An 18,967-nucleotide genomic window follows, 5' to 3' on the forward strand; every position below is an offset into this window, starting at 1 on the left:
ATGCAGTTGCTCTCTGGCTCTGGCTGCCTGCCCTTCTCACCATCCAAACTATCACAAACCATCACATCTCCCTAACCTGCTGTCTGTGTAACCAATCCTGCCTTCTACCCCCTCCAGCTGATCTTCTAAACTCACCTTGAACGTAAAGCAAAGTCTGAGGTAAGGTAGAGGGGTGGAAAGGAGGTGGAAGGGTGGTTGGGAGCCCCTCCTGGGGACTCTGGTTTCTGGGAGGGCTGCTGTGTTTCTGTATTACCTTTTTCATGTGTATATTTCTGTCTATATTGTAAATCTCTGCTTGTATCTTGTGCTAAGCTGTAAATATAAAGCTTCATTCAATTTCCAGATCGACTAAGCCTGGTCTGGGTGATTTTCTTAAGTGTGGGGGGCAGGAAATACCCAAACCATCACACACAGATTCATGGTTTGCACAGATCTCAGTAGTAATGATGCAATGGTTCATAAAAACCAAAAGGTCAGAGGCACAGATAATTATGGCTTATTTCATCAATGAAAACTGGTTGTAGAAATGGACACATTTGGAAGCCCCCATCCCTCTTTGAAAATGTCTAGGCACTGAGGATGTTTCACCCTTCTCTGGAGACTTTCAAGGCCTGTCTGGATGTGTTCCTCTGTGATCTGTGCTAGATTGTATGGTCCTGCTCTGGCATGGGGGTTGGACTCCATGATCTCTTTGGGTCCCTTCCAATCCCTAATATCCTGTGATTGTCTTTTTTATTGAAAGTTGAACTGCACTTGCTCTAAATACATCCATATGTCACAGGAAAATGATATGCCATCTCTGGTTCAGCAGAGGAGAACTGCAATAAAGCTGGAACAGCTCAGAGCCTGAGTTCCAAGTTAAGCTTCCTGGCTCCTTCAGTTTTGCACCAAGGCATTTTAAGCTGAAGTGATAGAGTCTACACTGTCATTTGCTTAATGCATGCACAAATGGTGCCTTATGGGCTCTTTGCTTTGCAGATAATCTGACATTTTCTGTGTCATTCTGTCACAGAGTCCCTGCCTGCACCAGAAGGAAGAAAAGTCACCTTGTATCACATTGCATTGATAAGGATCATTAAAAAATACAATGACCCCAAAAGGGTTTAGAAAGAAGTGCTAAATGAAACACAGAAGTGTGGGTTTCAAGGTTGGCAGGGAAAGGAACCTCACAGAACTTGCTGTCATCTATTGGATACTTTCTAAACTGAAGATTTGAGTCTGTGAGTAGAAAATAAAGAGAAGACTGAGCAGAAGTTGTAAACAAAATTCTCCTTTCCTACTATATTCAGGGCATTCCCAACTGAAAATTCAAGTGGTAATTAACTTGGCTTTCAGACTTGGTCATATTAGGGGGTTTTGCAGCTTCCACAGCCTGGTAAACTGATGAATGAGATCCTGGCACAACTAAAGGAAAATGAGAGCCTTGCTGTTAAGCCTGTGATTAAGTCAGAGGGAAAGAAAGAGCTATAAAATGCACAAAGAAGAGCATGATTCGCAGGACCCACCACAGCATCCTATCTTCCTTTATATACACTGAGCTGGTAAATCACTCCTGCAAGGTAATAAACTTGTCACCATTGACTAAGCTTATTTTTATGACAGGGTTCAGACTTTGACCTTTCTACTTTCTCCTCAGAAAGTTGTGCTAGTTAGAAGATAGGTAGAATGTTTTGGTGAGAAGGATTAGATCACAGGCTGTGAAAGAGAAACAGTGCTGATGTCTACTTCACTCATAGGCTTGCTGAGAGGTATAAGAACAAGAATCCAAACATAGATAAGGCACTTCTTCTGCTGGGGAGCTCTGAGCTGCATTTCTCTCTCCAGCCTCTCTGCCATCTCTCTGATTAATCCACTTTGCTTCCTAACCCCCTGCCTGAACCTCCATTCTTCCTTGGGACTGGAGTAAGGTTCAGAAGGGTGGGAGAAGGTGGAAGGGTGGTTGGGAGCCCCTCCTGGGGACTCAGGTTTCTGGGAGGGCTGTTGTGTTTCTGTATTACCTTTTACCTTGTATATTTCTGTCTATAACTGTCTATACTGTAAATATCTGCTTGTATATTGAGCTAAGCTGTACATCATATAATCATTTCTGCCTGTAACTGTCTATACTGTAAATATCTGCTTGTATATTGAGCTAAGCTGTACATCATATAATCCTTTCTGTCTGTAACTGTCTATACTGTAAATATCTGCCTGTATATTGAGCTAAGCTGTAAATCATAGAATCATTTCTGTCTGTAACTTTCTATACTGTAAATATCTGCTTGTATGTTGTGCTAGCTGTAAATATCAGCTTCATTCCAATTTCCAGAGCCAGCTGAGTCTAGTCTGGGTGATTTCCAAAGTGTGTGGAGGGGTGGATAACACCTAAACCATCACAAAAGCAGCAGAAGATAAAAGCTTCCAAACACATTTCAACTTCTTAGAGGAATCACACAGAAATATGAACTACAGTACTTGCAGCTGCATTAGAGCTTACAATCTTTCCAGCTTTAGCTCTAGTTTAGAAAGATGTTTAGAACAGTTCCTTTTTGGAATTCCACCTCTTCTTTCCCTTCCCTCCCATCTTCAACCCTCCCCTTACTCCTTCCACCAAGAGACAAAGCCCCTTGCATTTAATTACAAGTCCAGAATCACTAAAACAAGAGGCTGCACAGTTCTGAGGCTGTACAATTGTCAAAGAATGGCTAAATTCAATCAGTGTGCATTATGCCTTCAGTCAACTTACGCTGGCTTCTGTGATATCGGTCTCTGCAGGAACCCCTGGACCAAACTCCTCATTAGTGGGATCAGTTGGTTTCTCTTCATATTCTTTATATTCATAAAAATCATATTCGCCTAAATCTCCATCTACCAGCAGATCAGATTCACTGATGTCTACTCCTCTGTTTCCATATTCAGTGTCCTCAGTTTTTTTATCATAATCCTCTCCAGTTAGGTATTCTTCAGCAAACACTTCTTCAACAGGGTTTTGCTATTTGTACCAGTGGCAAAGGTTTGGGAACAGGAGGAATAGGTGGGTTATTGTTAGTAAAGCAACGTAAGCATATGCTGAACCACCATGATGACTTGTCAAAAGGAGAGACAACAGCACAACTACAGCATACTGCCTTTTAATTAGAGTCTGAAAGAAGGGAAGTCCAGTCTTTCAGAGTAATTAAAAGACCTTTGCATGAGCAGTCCAAAGAAGTAATGCTTTCACAGGCCTTTCACATTTATTTTGGAGCCTTTGGAATTCAACACCCAGGGCACTAAGTGTGCTGCTTGCTCAATATTGCCTTAGTCACCACTGTAGCAGGATTTGCCTGCTTGGTTTCCCAAGCGTTCAGGAACGAACATAGGCACCATGATGAGCAATGACACATTCAGACGTTCTTACACTAGCAGTGTACAGGAAGAGAAAGCAGCATTTTAGTTAGGCTCAGCCTTCTTCCTGATTTCATGTCTATAAGTAACAATGCAGAGCTAAATTGTTCACTTCACTGATGATTTTGCAGCACTTCCAAAGTCATGGCTCATGTCCTGGCAATTTAGAGATGTTCTTTTATTTCCCGAGTCAAATTCTACCTGCTAAACTCAGTTCCATCCTCAAGTATGTTAACTGTCAAAGCAATCAACATACAAGCACCAAAGCAGTTTATAAGAATGCTGTATTTGAGATGTACAAAACCATTTGTGGGGATAAAAAAAAAGGGATTGCTTTATTCCATCACAGAGGTCTCTTGAAAGGATGATTTTGAAAGAAATCAAGCATTCAGACACTGCTAATATGAGCTGCATAGACAAGATGAACTAGCATGATCTTTAAAAGGAAAATATTAAGAAGCTGTTCAAGATATCTTGATCTAATCATGACATCAAAATATATTGCAATTAAAATAGAAGGTCAGACTCTTGATTTAAGGGTTGCCTAATTCCATTACTTACAGCACTATGGCTTTGCCTGACAGATAAAGCAAACGCAGATCTGAACCAGTCCTAAACCAGATTTTGCCCTTAAGCAGAACTCTCACTAAGGAGAGCATTTAGCACTTTGGACCTCTCCTATTACAACACTACTACTGCAATTTGGCCTCTCATTGCCCAAGAAGCAGAATGGTTTAACATGCTTCTGTCGATCAACTTGTGAGAAGTAAACATGAGAAGTAACACAAGAACAGCTTAGAGTAGAATGAGTAAAATATACCTTAAATCACCTTCATCTTTCAAGATACAGAGAAGGAATAAAAATCCCCAAACCAACCACCGCCACCGACAACAAAAATCAATCAACCAACCAACCCCAAATAAAACCAAACCAACCAAACAACACCAAAAAGCCCCAACCAAAACCTAACAAACAAACCCCAACAAATGGGAACTCTTTATTTCACTTCTCAAACATTCAGAGAGGGGACAGGGTTAGTTTTGTACATCTTTTAAGCAAGATATCTTTGTTTTGAAAGGAGAATGTAAATGAAAATCAGTCATCATTTTGTAACAATTAGTGTTCATTAATATGCAGGCATATTAATCAACACTGGCTTAGCTGTAGTCATCTTAAAACAATGCTCAGACTTGGCAGTGTGGCTTTCTGATAAGGCAGTTTCTAAACATGCCAAAAGAATCATTTCATTTGACAGTTCAAAATGGGTTTCACTGAAGTAAAGCCTCAGTGAAAAGCAAATGATTTGGTTTGTTAGCTGAAGAACTCTTAAAAGGAAATGATGGCTTCTGACTCAACTCCAGTACTCAGCTATGGTTGCAGCCATCCTTTGTCTTTTGTCAGGCTTGTTTTATGATGTATCTTAAGAACAACAGGAAAAAGGAGAGATTTCACTTCCTATTCTATCAAGACGACTGTGTCCAGTATTTAATCTAGTTTACACTAGGCATAGCTCCCTTCACATCCACACTGAATGCAGCAGTCCTGCATTACCACAGCAAGTACCACCGAAAGACTTCCAGAATCATCAACTCTGCAGTTCACTGCAGAATTCATGGGAGTTGAAAACAGTAGGTTCTAATATTGGCTGATAAAGCATAAGGCTGCATGCACTGCTGTTACAGGTACTGAGATACAGACAGAAATTCACCTTTTGAACTGTTTTGTGCTTTTTTCACCCTTAGCACTCGAGGGGCAAGTATTTTTGCCTAGCATTTTCTAAAGAGTCCTCATTACCTCATTTGCTTCAGTAGTTCTGTAAGGAGCTTCCGTCTGGGGCCCATAGTCACCTTCAGCTATGCTGTACTCTTGAAATCCATCAACAGCATTTGCCTGGTAGCAAAGAAAAAATACATGATTAAAACTATTCAGTAGGACAAATCCAAGAGGTATGACTTTCATTCAGGTTATGGTATTAGCCAGATGTTTTCATCTAGTGGGGTTAGGTATAGTTTTTCTTAGCATCAGAGATCTTCCAGTCTCGGCCTGGTAAAGATCTTGATTATTTCTTGGCTACCTTTACCCCTAGTTTGGCTTTTGTTGTTGCTTGATAACTTTTCTTCTTCTTGGCTGCATATTTTTCAGTTTTTTTGGTTGTGGCCTTTTGGAGTTTGTCCTTTGAGCTAGTGGCCACTGTCCTCTTCTTCTTTGTGACCGTGGCTTTCTTTTTCTGCAAACGTTATGAAAGATGGAATGGGAAAACATAAATAAGACGAAAAGAAAACTGAAAATGCATGAATGAAAGAAGGGTAACCAAATGTGAGATGAATTCTGTCAGCTGGGAGACCTTCCACCTCTAAGAGAATGCGAGTAAAGCTACAGAGTGAAGAAACGAGCACAAAGAAAACATTAAGCTTAGGTACAGGAGACACAAGCTGACAAACCATGTGGCAGGGGACAGCTGGACACCACACAACAAACAGATCAGACTCTGTTACCTCTGTTTGTGCTACTGTCTCTTCAAACAGTGGGGGTCCCTCTGTTACAGAATCAGTTTCTTTATAATCTGCATCCCCATACTCATAGTCATACTCGATAAAATCTTCTGGTGTGTACTACATTGCAAATGGAAAAATATCAGGCAGGTCCATGTTAGTAGCAGCAAACTGGATTAACAACACTGGAAAGCATCTTAACCTTTACTCAGAAGGAAAGCTTAAGAAATTAAGGGACTATGAACAGTTCATTTCACAGTATCATCAGGGTTGGAAGAGACCTCACAGATCATCAAGTCCAACCCTTTACCACAGAGCTCAAGGCTAGACCATGGCACCAAGTGCCACGTCCAATCCTGCCTTCAACAGCTCCAGGGATGGCGACTCCACCACCTCCCCGGGCAGCCCATTCCAGTGGCCAATGACTCTCTCAGGGAAGAACTTTCTCCTCACCTCCAGCCTAAATTTCCCCTGGCGCAGCCTGAGGCTGTGTCCTCTCGTTCTGGTGCTGGCCACCTGAGAGAAGAGAGCAACCTCCTCCTGGCCACAACCATCCCTCAGGTAGTTGTAGACAGCAATAAGGTCTCCCCTGAGCCTCCTCTTCTCCAGGCTAACCAATCCCAGCTCCCTCAGCCTCTCCTTGTAGGGCTGTGCTCAAGGCCTCTCCCCAGCCTCGTCGCCCTTCTCTGGACACACTCAAGCAGGGGACTCCCCCAGCTTCTAATTTCTTCCAAAGCACAATGTAAAACTGACCCAAAAAAATCAAGCAGAAGTGCCAGGAAAAAGCTCTCTTTTATTGGATGGGACAGAAGAATCAACTATAGTTTAGATTACTGGGGGACCAGCTGACCTTCATGAAAGCACATGTGCATTTGATCTTGAAATTGCAAAAAATGCCTCTTTTTACCTATACTCCCCACCAGTGCTTTTTCCCAGGTGACCAGAAGAGCAGAGAAATGCCAACATCTGACATGAATAAGGTAAATAATCCCAGATAGAGCAGAGGCCACAGCTCACAAATAACTGTGGCCACCCTCCTCTTGTTTGCTGGAGGGCAGCTCCATGCTGCACATTGTCTAAGCAAACTCTTCACTAGCATAGTTCCATTGACAGGTCAGATCCTCAGCTGCTCTAAATTGCCCAATAGCTCTGTATCTATAATAACTAGCATCAATTGAAAATGGGGGCCACAAAACTTGCACAAGACTGGATGTGAGGAGGAAGTTGTTCAGCATGAGAGTGGCGAGAGCCTGGAATGGGTTGCCCAGGTGGCAGTTGAGGCCCCATCCCTGAAGGTGTTTAAGACCAGGCTGGATGAGGCTCTGGCCAGCCTGATCTAGGGTAGGGTGTCTGTGCCCATGGCAGGGGGGTTGGAACTAGATGATCCTTTTGGTCCCTTCCAACCCTGATTGATGCTAAGAGAAAATGAGCTTAGAATTGGCCTGTGTAATGTTGTGAACACAGTCCAGGCCAACAGGAACTCCTGAGCTGTCACCTGGACTATGTCATGAAGGTATTGGTCTATTTACTATGTGCACTGAATATCACAGTTGACAGAAGAGAACATCTTTAAGCTCTCTTATCACTCCTGTCATGCTTGAAGCTACAGGAACTGGTTGGTCCAGTAAATTAAAGCAGTTTTGTGGCTGCTACAAAATCTCTTTACATTTCCAGGGAACCAAGGACAGTGAAATAGCAGCCAGCATCTGCCCAAGCGTTTGCTTCCCTTGTTTAGGAAGAAATAGTCTGATGTGTCTCTTGTGAGACAGCCTCTTCCAAATTCACCTCTCTCCTGTTACAGGGCAGCATGGCTGGCTGTAAAATGCAGACGTCTATTTCACCAGATGGCTGAGAGGGTTTGTACATTACATTGCCAAATGACTCTGAGGATGCATAGAAGTCCTAAATTTCATCAGCATCAGAAAGAGATGAACTTTTTAGAAGAAGTTATAATTGAGATTAAGGCAGATCTCCATATTCCAAAAGATACTGGAACATAGAATCACAGTAAGCTGAAAGTTCCATGGCAATAATGAAAGAACAGTTGATTAATTTGTATGTAATGCCTTGAGATTAGATTGCCAGAGCAAAATATCCATCAGAATAGAATCACAGAATCAACCAGGTTGGAAGAGACCTCCAAGCTCATCCAGTCCAACCGAGTATCCAGCCCTAGCCTATCAACTAGATCCTGGCACTAAGTGTCTCATCCAGGCTTTGCTTGAACACCTCCAGGGACAGTGACTGCACCACCTCCCTGGGCAGCCCATTCCAACAGCAAATGACTCTCTCTGTGACTGAGTTGCTGATTTAACTGCTTTCTCTGGCAAAGCCTTTTGGCAGAATCCTTCTACCGTGCTTTTGGTGTGCAGAAAATACAGAGAGGCTGATTTCCTCATGAAGTACAAGTCCAACACTGAAAAGCCTTAAGTGCTCAAGAACCCCTTGCAGTGGGTTTCTGTTCCTTCACTCTTGTGACTCCTCAGAGTCCTGCTGTAACCAAGAGCTTTTACTAGGAAGCCCCAAGGGTAAGAAGCCAGATGTGCATAAGGAACAGTGTGGCCAGTAGGTCAAGGGAGGTTATTCTTCCCCTGTACTCAACACTGGTCAGACCACACCTTGAGTACTGTGTCCAGTTCTGGGCCCCTCAATTCAAGAAGGATGTTGAGGTGCTGGAACATGTCCAGAGAAGGGCAACAAAGCTGGTGAGGGGCCTGGAGCACAAACCCTATGAGGAGAGGTTGAGGGAGCTGGGCCTGTTTAGCCTGCAGAAGAGGAGGCTCAGAGGTGATCTTATTACTGTCTACAACTACCTGAAGGGGCATTGTAGCCAGGTGGGGGGTGGCCTCTTCTCCCAGACAACCAGCAATAGAACAAGGGGACACAGTCTCAAGTTGTGCCAGGGTAGGTATAGGCTGGATGTTAGGAAGAAGTTCTTCACAGAGAGTGATTTCCCATTGGAATGGGCTGCCCAGGGAGGTGGTGGAGGCACCGTCCCTGGGGGTCTTCAAGAAAAGTCTGGATGTGGCACTTAGTGCCATGGTCTGGTTAACTGGCTAGGGCTGGGTGCTAGGTTGGACCGGATGATCTTGGAGGTCTCTTCCAACCTGGTTGATTCTATGATTCTATGTATGTTGATCCATTGTCCTTTTGGTTGTCACTACACCCACACACACCTAACTTAGTCATAAGATTTGACAAACACAGAAGCAATGCAACACACATTCTGTAATTGTCCAAAGCTGCATTGCATTGCACATCAGTAAGAGAACTTCCAACTGAAATACTTAGAGTTTTGGGTGGATAACATCCTCTCAGGGAAGAAGCATTTTGTACTTGCCTCTTACATAATGGAAGCACTGCTTTGATTTTATCAGTGGTACCACTCGCATGACAGAAACAAGCTGGTTCTATTTACACTTTTCAAACCCACCAGCATTTTAGACTCAAACCTGGTAAGGAAGGACATCAAACTGTTGGAGCAGTCCAGAGGAGGGCCATGGAGATGATTAGAGGGCTGGAGCAGCTCTGCTATGAGGACAGGCTACAAGAGCTGAGGCTCTTCAGCCTGGAGAAGAGAAGGCTTTGAGGAGACCTTAGAGTGGCCTTCCAGTATCTGAAGGGAGACTACAGGAAGGTTGGGGAGGGACTATTGACAAGGTCTTGTCACGACAGGATGAGGAGTAATGTGTTTAAATTGACAGAGGGGAGATTCAAACTAGCTGTTAGGAAAGGGTTCTTTGCAGTTAGGGTGGTGAGACACTGGCACAGGTTGCCCAGGGAGGTTGTGGCTGCTCCCTCCCTGGAGATGTTCAAGGCCAGGTTGGATGAGTCCTTGAACAAGCTGTTCTAGTGGGAGGTGTCCCTGCCTATGGCAAGGGGGTTGGAACTGGATGATCCTTGAGGTTCCTTCCAAACTAAACCATTGTATGATTCTATGATCATTCAGTCTCTAGTTAGCAAATTAAGACTCAGTTCTAAACCCAGTGAAGTCAACAAAACACTTTGGACACCTAAACAATATTGTCCAAGAGCCTTGGGCAACGCTGATAGGTTTTCACAGATCATAGAACCATAGAATCAACCAGGTTGGAAGAAACCTCCAAGATCATCCAGTCCAACCTATCCCCCAGCCTTAGCCAGTCAACTAGACCATGGCACTAAGTGCCTCATCCAGGCTTTTCTTCAACGGTGCCTCCACCAGAAGATGTTTTCTGGCCTGTACTGTTCTGGAAATGCAACTCAGTACAACTTGTTTCTGATGAAATATGTCAGTGACACTCAAAATACCCCACAGTGACACTTTCCTAAGAGACCAGAAGCAGTCAACATAAAGGAAGTAAAGAAAAGAAGTAAGACCATGGATAAACTCAGCCCCACCCTGAAATAGAGAAAGAACAGCAGTGCCACTGCTGTATTTCTCTGGAAACTATAAAAAGTGTACAAATGCCTGAAATTTGAGTCACTTGTCTGCTCTCAAGGAGTCTGTGCAAACCAGGTTGACCTATCAGTAAGAAAAAAAGTCTTTATAGGAACATAGCTCTTCAATCTCAGTCAATCCACTCTAGCAGTGACAACCCACTGCACACTTCCAAGTGCTTCTTCAGCCAAACAGTATCAATCACACACTCTGCTATGTAGCTTTGATAGGTATTAAAACCATAAAGACTACCCATGTGAACTATTATCCAATATCTTAAGGGATTAGTGGAGGAACATTTTGGAGAGAACTACTGTTTCATTAGCTGGATTTAAATGTGCTCTTAGGAGCTTAATAACTTCCAGACACATAGGTTCTTTTTTCAGTAAGAACTGTAGACCTATTTGGAGGCTGGAAACATTCACTGCAGCATTACTTTTGATCAATTAACAATTAAAATGTTAAGTCTGTGATGCTTTTCAGAGCTCAATGCTGTGGCTTCCCTCAAGGTAAACCCAATGGCTGTGCTGAACTGTGCCAACTACGTGGGCTAATAAAACTACAAGTGCATGTTACAAAAAGAAGTTCTTCAGAGGCCATAAACTAAAGAGAAATGTTGACTGGAAAATAAGAAGAGTAAAAAAAGAAAGGGAAAATGTCTGTGCCAAGTATGTTAGTATTGAAAAAACAAACTGGGGGAATAAATTGATATTTATGCTAAGATCTGCCAGTGGAGCAGCTAAGCCAGACATTCATGAATGAGAACTAGGAAACACTCACACAAAAAAGCATCTGCATGTATCTATTGCATCATGTGTAAGCACACAGAAAATACTTCACTTTTGATGATTGTGTTTTGCTCTTTTCCATTAAAGGGAATGAAACTTTGACAGATGCAAAATATGCCCACAAGTACAGTGGTGCTCTTGGGTTGCAATGACACATGGGCATGCAAAAAGGAATGGATGAGGAGTGTGGAATGCCACTTTCCATGCTGGAATCAGATTACTGCCAAGCAAGTGAAAATCTTGTCTGTGGATTTCTTCATTTTAAGAGTGCAGTAGCAGAGGGGTATTAAGGAACTTCTTCACAGAGAGAGTGATTTGCCATTGGAATGGGCTGCCCAGGGAGGTGGTGGAGTCACTGTCCCTGGAGGTGCTCAAGAAAAGACTGGATGAGGCACTTGGTGCTATGGTCTAGTTGATTGGATAGGGCTGGGGGATAAGTTGGACTGGATGAGCTTGGAGGTCTCTTCCAACCTGGTTGATTCTGTGATTCTATTCTATGATTCTTGAACTCACAAGGTAGGGCCTGTGGCCACTATGCTGAAACCACATTCAGGTAGTTTCTAATGAGCAATACTTTGTAGTCCCCCTAGGAGAAGGCAGCACAAGTCCTATTCTTAGCAACCCTTCCTTTCCAGACATTCCTTTCCAAAACAGAAGCAACCTGAGTCTTTCACACCAGCCCCTAAACAGAGAGAATATGTTTTGTACTGTATTGCCCACGGCCCCTTGTGATTAGTGAAACAGACACCATTGGCTTCCTAGCGTACTTCCTGAGGCTCCATCAGTCCAGACGGAGGAGTGCATCTCTACACCTCTCACTTGCCAAGTCGGACTTTAGAAACACACATCAGCTCAAGCCCATAAAGACTACTCCCTGTTTTTAAGAGAAGACAACAGGACTGGCCAAGGACTGGCCAATTAAATAAGGACTAAACTTTCTAACACCAGCAACAGATGGAATGGGAGGGAATAGTGAGGCTTCACTCTCCTGCTGGGAAGCTGAAGACTCACATTCACCCTGCCAGTAGCAGTCAAGATTGCATATGTGGCACACAGCTCTTCTTTTTCTGGAGGTACAACTACAAGGTCACCTTTATCAGATGACCAGAGATAGTGACATAACCCACTCAGCTTGAGGCCTCAGCAAACCTTGAGAAGAGTGCCTTCATCTTTTGGATGCTACCACCACAAGAAGGACACAGTGAAGTATTAGAGCAAGTCCAGAGGAGGGCCACCAACATGCTCAGAGGGCTGGAACAGCTCTGCTGTGAGGACAGGCTACAAGAGCTGGGACTTTTTAGCCTGGAGAAGAGAAGGCTTCGAGAAGACCTTGTAGTAGCCTTCCAGTATCTGAAGGGGACCTACAGGAAGGCTGGGGAGGGACTATTGACAAGGTCTTGTCATGACAGGACAAAGGGTAATGGGTTTAAACTGGCAGAGGGGACATTGAAAGTAGCTGTTAGGAAAGGGTTCTTTGCAGTGAGGGTGGTGAGACACTGGCACAGGTTGCCCAGGGAGGTTGTGGCTGCTCCTTCCTTGGCGATGTTCAAGGCCAGGTTGGATGAGGCCTTGAGCAACCTGTTCTAGTGGGAGGTGTCCCTGTCTATGGCAAGGGGGGTTGGAACTGGATGATCCTTGAGGTCCCTTCCAACCTAAACCATTGTATGATTCTATGATCATTCAGTCTCTAGTTAGCAAATTAAGACTCAGTTCTAAACCCAGTGAAGTCAACAAAACACTTTGGACACCTAAACAATATTGTCCAAGAGCCTTGGGCAACACTGATAGGTTTTCACAGATGTGTCAATGTCTCAGAAGATGTTTTCTGGCCTGTACTGTTCTGGAAATGCAACTCAGTACAACTTGTTTCTGATGAAATATGTCAGTGGCACTCAAAAAAGAGAACTCTGTCTCTGAGTGCAAACCCCACACTATCTCAGGCCTCACATCTAGCTTACAGAAGCTGGGGAGTTCACAGGAATCTCTCCTGGTTGCACTGCTAGCCAAAGGAAAGAGATTGAGTAGATTCTTTGAGATACAGGAGAAAGCATCTAGAATTTCAAAATGAATGGCAGTGAAAAAGTGACTTCTGCCACTTTCTAAAGTTAGGCAGGACTACCAACCTGAGCAAGAAACCAAACCAGGGAATTAATGCAAGCATGAGAGTGATTAAGAGTGTAGCTGAAGACAGCATTATTTGTCTTGTTAATGCTACACAAAAGGAAGACATTACTGGTGAGGCATGAAGCCAGAGAATCAAGAAGCTATAATGAGATTCAAAGGGGCATTTAGCTTGTGGATTACTCTGATGATGCTTCTATGGGTACAGACTTAGCTAAGTGCAAAAGGTACCTACCACATCTCTGCAGCATCACTTCACTCCTGCTCCAAGAACTGTACTTGAAAGTTTGCCTAAACTCTGTTACTGCCAGATAATGGGATGGGGCTGGACCTGAGGCAATGGTGGTGAAATTCACCACGTGTCCACAGTCTGTTGTAGAATATACACAAGTGCCTTATCTTCTCCAGTGATTTCCAATGCACATCTGAAAATCTGGCTTGAAATTGTATCTTCAGCTTGGACAAGAGCTCAAACTTAGTGAGAGATGTCACCTAAGAGACATCAAGTAACACACACTTCAAATGGGATGCATTTTTCTGCCAGTTTTCTTTCTTCCAATCGTTACAGAGCAGCCCTTCTTGTAATGAATATTGCATATGACTCTTTCCTTACAAATGGAAGGGAGAATGAAACCTGCTGTTTCTTGATGGGACAAAATCTTTCCACTCTGACCTCATGCTTTCTTTACCAGAGGGATTGAATTACACTACTAGATCATGCAATTCCAATTAAAGAGATGAACTGTTTTCTTCATCAGACAAATTTTACCAGCAGAAGATTAGCAGCATGCAAGGCCTATTTCAGCTGTGGAATGCTTTAAATATTCTCAAGACAGACTTCCTTGGAATATGGATTCTTCACACAATCAGTCAGGGTTGGAAGGGACCACAAGGATCAGCTAGTTCCAACCCCCTCCTTGCCATGGGTAGGGACACCCTACCCTAGATCAGGTTGGCCACAGCCTCATCCAGCCTGGCCTTAAACACCTCCAAGTATGGATCCTCAACTACCGCTCTGGGCAACCTATTCCAGCCTCTCACCACTCTCATGCTGAACAACTTCCTCCTCACATCCAGTCTCAACCTCCCCACCTCCAGCTTTGCTCCATTCCCCCTAGTCCTGTCACTCCCTGAGAGCCTAAAAAGTCCCTCCCCAGCTTTTTTGTAGGCCCCCTTCAGATACTGGAAGGCCACAAGGAGGTCACCTCAGAGCCTCCTCTTCTTCAGACTGAACAGCCCCAACTCTTTCAGGCTGTCCTCATAGGAGAGGTGCTCCAGCCCTCTCAGCATCCTTGTGGCCCTTCTCTGGATACACTCCAGCACATCCACACCCTTCTTGCAATAGGGGCTCCAGAACGGGATGCAGTACTCCAGGTGGGGTCTCACCAGAGCGGAGTAGAGAGGAAGAATCACCTCCCTCCACCTGTTGGGCCACACTCCTCCTGCTGCAGCCCAGGATCTGGTTGGCCCTTCGGGCTGCAAGCGCACACTGCTAGCTATTATTGAGCTTCTCATCCAGCAGCACCCCCAAGTCCCTCTCCTCAGGGCTGCTCTCCAGCCACTCACTCCCCAGCCTGGATTTGTGCTCAGGATTCTTCAGCTATCCATACTCTAAAAACCTACCACATGAGTCCAAGATTTTTGCAGCTTTTGCTTTACCTTTCCAAGTTACAAGGAACTAACAATCTAAATCCTAAACTGTAAAAAGCTCAATTTTCCCATTAATTAAGTGCTATGCTAAAGCATCTATCTAGCTAAACAGCCAAAGATGACTTTGAGCCATTCTAGGCCCATTAAAACCTTATAAAATTAAAGGGAAAAAAAGGATGGCAAGCAAAACAAATACATGATACTAGATGGCAAAAGGATATTAGAAGATGTAAAAGATTGGCCAGCCTAGATGAGCTTTGGAGATGGAAGTTAGACATTTTCTGCTCTAATTTCTTCTTCTTTTTTGGCTTTACTAATAGGGAAGTCTGGCACCTCTCCTATGAGGACAGACTGAAAGAGTTGGGGCTGTGCAGTCTGGAGAAGAGGAGGCTCCCAGGTGACCTGCTTCTGGCCTTCCAGGATCTGAAGGGGGGCTACAAAAAAGCTGGGGAGGGACTTTTCAGGATATCAGGGAGTGACAAGACTGGGGGGGAATGGAGGTGGGTAGATTCAGAGTGGCTATGAGGAGGAAGTTTTTCAGCATGAGAGTGGTGAGAGGCTGGAATGGGTTGCCCAGGGAGGTGGCTGAGGCCCCACGGCTGGAGGTGTGGCCAGGCTGCTCTAGGGTAGGGTGTCCCTGCCCATGGCAGGAGTGTTGGAACTGGCTGATCCTTGTGGTCCCTTCCAACTCTGACTGATTCTATGATTCTATGGCCTCTTCTACCAGGTAGTTCTTACACTGCCCATAAAAGTGACAAAAACAAAGATATAAGAGCAAAATATTCAGCTTCCAAAGATAGCCTCTAAGAACAAGACTCTTAAGGCTCTTTATTACGTTAGTTGCTTAAGGGAAAGGTCTCTGTATACAATGAGGGCTAAGAAGAGTACTAAACACTTGCTAAGGCAGCTAACTAACTTTTAGGACAGGTTCACTGAAATCCAGATCTGATGACACTTCAGAAAGTACACTGCCTAACATCAAGCAAGATGAAGACTGGCTAGGTCTTTCTCTGCTCTATTTTCTGTGAGCTCATCAAGCATACACGATTGAACCGGAATGGAACTTCATACATAATCATGGGGAGTAGAAAGGATTTGGAGAACAAAACAGAGGCCAAACTATTTGCCAGGTATTTGTTAGCAAAGTCTAGGTGTGCATTTTTCCTTCTTCTTTCTAACAGCAGCATCCAGAGAAGTGCTAGCACATCTGTATTCATGTTCCCAGGCATTGCACTTTGGTGCAGTTTTGCTTCAAGGGGTAAGGTACAAACTGCTTCCCTGCTTCAATAACCAGAACACTTTAAGGCTACTGCCTTACAAATATTTTCATCCTCTGCTGGCACAAGTCAAAGCTGATGCTGAGAGATAAAATCCTGCCTAACCTTTAGCCCATTGTTCTTCCTTCCCTTTACCACAAGACTTTTGTGGAAACATGGCAGATCAAACCAGCAAACCATTAGGAAGCCTTTTCCTGATGGCTTTCAGCCAGATCAGTATCCCACTCTGGCAAATCAGGGAACTGCAAAACTGCTTTCACTAACATAGCAGCAGAGGAAGCCCAAAGCTGGGGAAAATCTGCCCAAGAAAGGTCTTTTTGGTTACTTGTGTAAGCACGACTGTACTGCAGTGGATATTTCCTAGTCCTTACTGTTGCCCTGCATTTCTTCTCTCCCTTGGATGTGTTTAGGTTACCTTGTGACCACTGTCTACTGCTCTACAACATCATGCCTCTGACAAATTGAGTTTTTACACTCATTTTCATACTCTTTCCATAGTACTAGCAGAATTCCTAAGACAACTCTACTAGAAAAATGAATTCAGTGATAGCTCTCTGTTGATAGACCTCTCTGAGAAAGAGCTGCCAGGTTTGAATCTGTTGTTGGGGTTTGGTTTTTTTTCATTCAGATATTAAATGCTGACCAAACAGAAGCTCTACGACACCCTAAGTCTATAAATGCTATCAAATATCACTTTAACACTTGTCAGTGCCTCAAAACACACCATCAGGCATTTTACACCATCAGACTGAACAGAGTGGCTGTAATAGTTTTCTATTGTGATGCTCTATTTCATTTTGCAATCAGCCCTTTAGAAAAATCAGCTTTGTTGCCTTCTCTAATTTCTTCTAGTACCTAAATAACATTTGTTTCATTTACTTCCTCAAAATGAGTTGTCTGTGTGATTGGATGGTCTGCATTTCAGAAGGTAACAAAGTACCCCACTTTAACAAGCTGCTTCTTTAATCACTGAGCAGACAACTTTCCAATCCTGGGCACTTCAGCTGGTCATTTCCTCTACTGCCTATCCATCACCCTGGCAGCATTGCTGATGCAATGATCTCAGATGACTTCACACAACATGTTAAAGAGATTCATTGACTTGGCTGGGAATATTTATGCCAAGTCACACATACAAACTCAGGGATAGCAAGGCTGGGATCGTGTCTTAGCTCAGAAAGCAAAATAATTCAACTACCACTCAAAGCAGTGAATTTGAGCAAATGGAATTGGGAGATTGCCTTTTATTTCTTATTTTAGCTCTTTTAAACTCTTTTCAAAGGCCTTTTACAATCTTACATTACAAATTAAAAACTTCTTTTTTCCTCTGTAGATTACTTGCACAAACACTGTGTGTCATTAAAGGACAAAACCCCCAGAGGCCTTAGAAAACACCACTAACCCTAAGAGCACTTTTGCATTGGCCATTAAATATAATGGTACTTGCTGATTACAGTGGCAGCTGCATGAGGCAGTGGATGAACTCTCCTCAGGATGCTCAATGAGATGAGTGGCAACTGTTTGATTTGATGTCCCTGCTCACCGCAGATGACCTCTGGAGGTCTCTTCCAACACAAACTATTCTATAATTCTGTGGTTCTCTTTCTTTGTTTTTAGTGCCCACAGACTGCTTTCAACAGATGTCCAGCATGTAACTGGGAATGCTGTGTGATGAGCATATAACTACATATGCAGACACAGGTTTTACACTTATGATGAAGTTTGGGGGGTACTTTTTTTGCCTGCAGGTGAGTGCTGTCAAGTGATGCTACTGCTAAACATCTTTGGTGTAATATAAATGTAGTATTTGACAGCAGGAGATTTAACTAACTGACCATTACAGAGGGGATTTAATCCCTGGGCTATTTTATTCATATTCTACATCCTTTACAAACATTGAATTACATTCTAATAGTTCACCAGTAGCCATCACTAATAACTGAGCACAGGTATTTATTTTTCTTCATTTGGAACAGATTTTGAACTTACAATCTGAAGTCAACTCATTTCTGTGAGCTCCAGGCCTTTTCCACATGCATTACACTAAAGCACAGGAGCCATTTTTGCCATCACTGGTGGCCAGAACAAGAAAATCTCTTTAAGCCATGTTAACTCCTGGGAGTCAGCAGTATTCCCAGCTTAGAGCATTTCAAGCATTTTGATATACTCCTCTTCAATATAAAGACCAAGAGATAATTCTAACAACCTTTCCCCCACAAAGATCAGACAGATCTCGTTAATAGATTGCATCCTCTTCAGTCTGATCTCAAGTAGAAAAGCAGTAGCCTATTCAAACCTTCCAGATCTTCACACAGGAAACAGCAAAAGCATCAAGGAGTGGGAGATTATGCTGCAGTGAAGCCCAACAAATAGGCACAGCTAAACTAATTCATACTGCTACTATTTTGGAAGGCTTTTGAAGAGTTACAGTTTTATTTCTTTGAACATGTTGGTGATTCAAGTATCAATGTGATAGCTCCCTTCATCAGCCTCCCCCATACCTAGAATAACACATCCCATTTAGCTGAAAATGCTCCTTGGGGAACGTGTATCAAGCACCACCACCGATCTAACAGTACATGATTCATTACTCACCTCATCAACTTGAGGATCCTGGGCCTGAGCAGCATTGGGCACTGGGGAATCACAGTCAGGGCTGTAATGCTCACAATAATCATATGCAGCTCTGGGGTCAGCTATAATCAGCAGCTGTTGGATCTCACCCTGCAGGAAGACACAGGCAGAGTCAGTAACAAACTCCCCAAAACGGTCTGCAGTTCAGCAGTACAGAGCTGTCCTTCAGAAAACAAAGCAGGTACATAGCACTTAGGTAACACAGCAACATTTCTGCCTCT

The 18,967-nt window shown here is 43.5% G+C and overlaps 1 protein-coding gene across 2 annotated transcripts in view; it reads right to left on the reverse strand.

Moving 5' to 3' along the window:
• COL11A1 (collagen type XI alpha 1 chain) overlaps positions 1-18,967 on the reverse strand; it is a 172,414-nt gene that overhangs the window by 106,125 nt on the left and 47,322 nt on the right. Inside the window, exons 5-8 of one of the 2 annotated variants that reach the window (XM_064147071.1) lie at positions 18,708-18,836; positions 5,439-5,591; positions 5,159-5,254; positions 2,726-2,971 (exon numbers count right to left, since the gene is read on the reverse strand). In XM_064147071.1, coding sequence (XP_064003141.1) covers positions 2,726-2,971; positions 5,159-5,254; positions 5,439-5,591; positions 18,708-18,836 — 624 coding nt within the window. Of the gene's footprint in view, positions 1-2,725; positions 2,972-5,158; positions 5,255-5,438; positions 5,592-5,859; positions 5,977-18,707; positions 18,837-18,967 lie in introns of both variants that reach the window. The other variant, XM_064147070.1, reaches the window with a different exon arrangement.

Source organism: Pogoniulus pusillus, chromosome 8, assembly GCF_015220805.1.
Source record: "Pogoniulus pusillus isolate bPogPus1 chromosome 8, bPogPus1.pri, whole genome shotgun sequence".
NCBI classification, from domain to species: Eukaryota; Metazoa; Chordata; class Aves; order Piciformes; family Lybiidae; genus Pogoniulus; species Pogoniulus pusillus.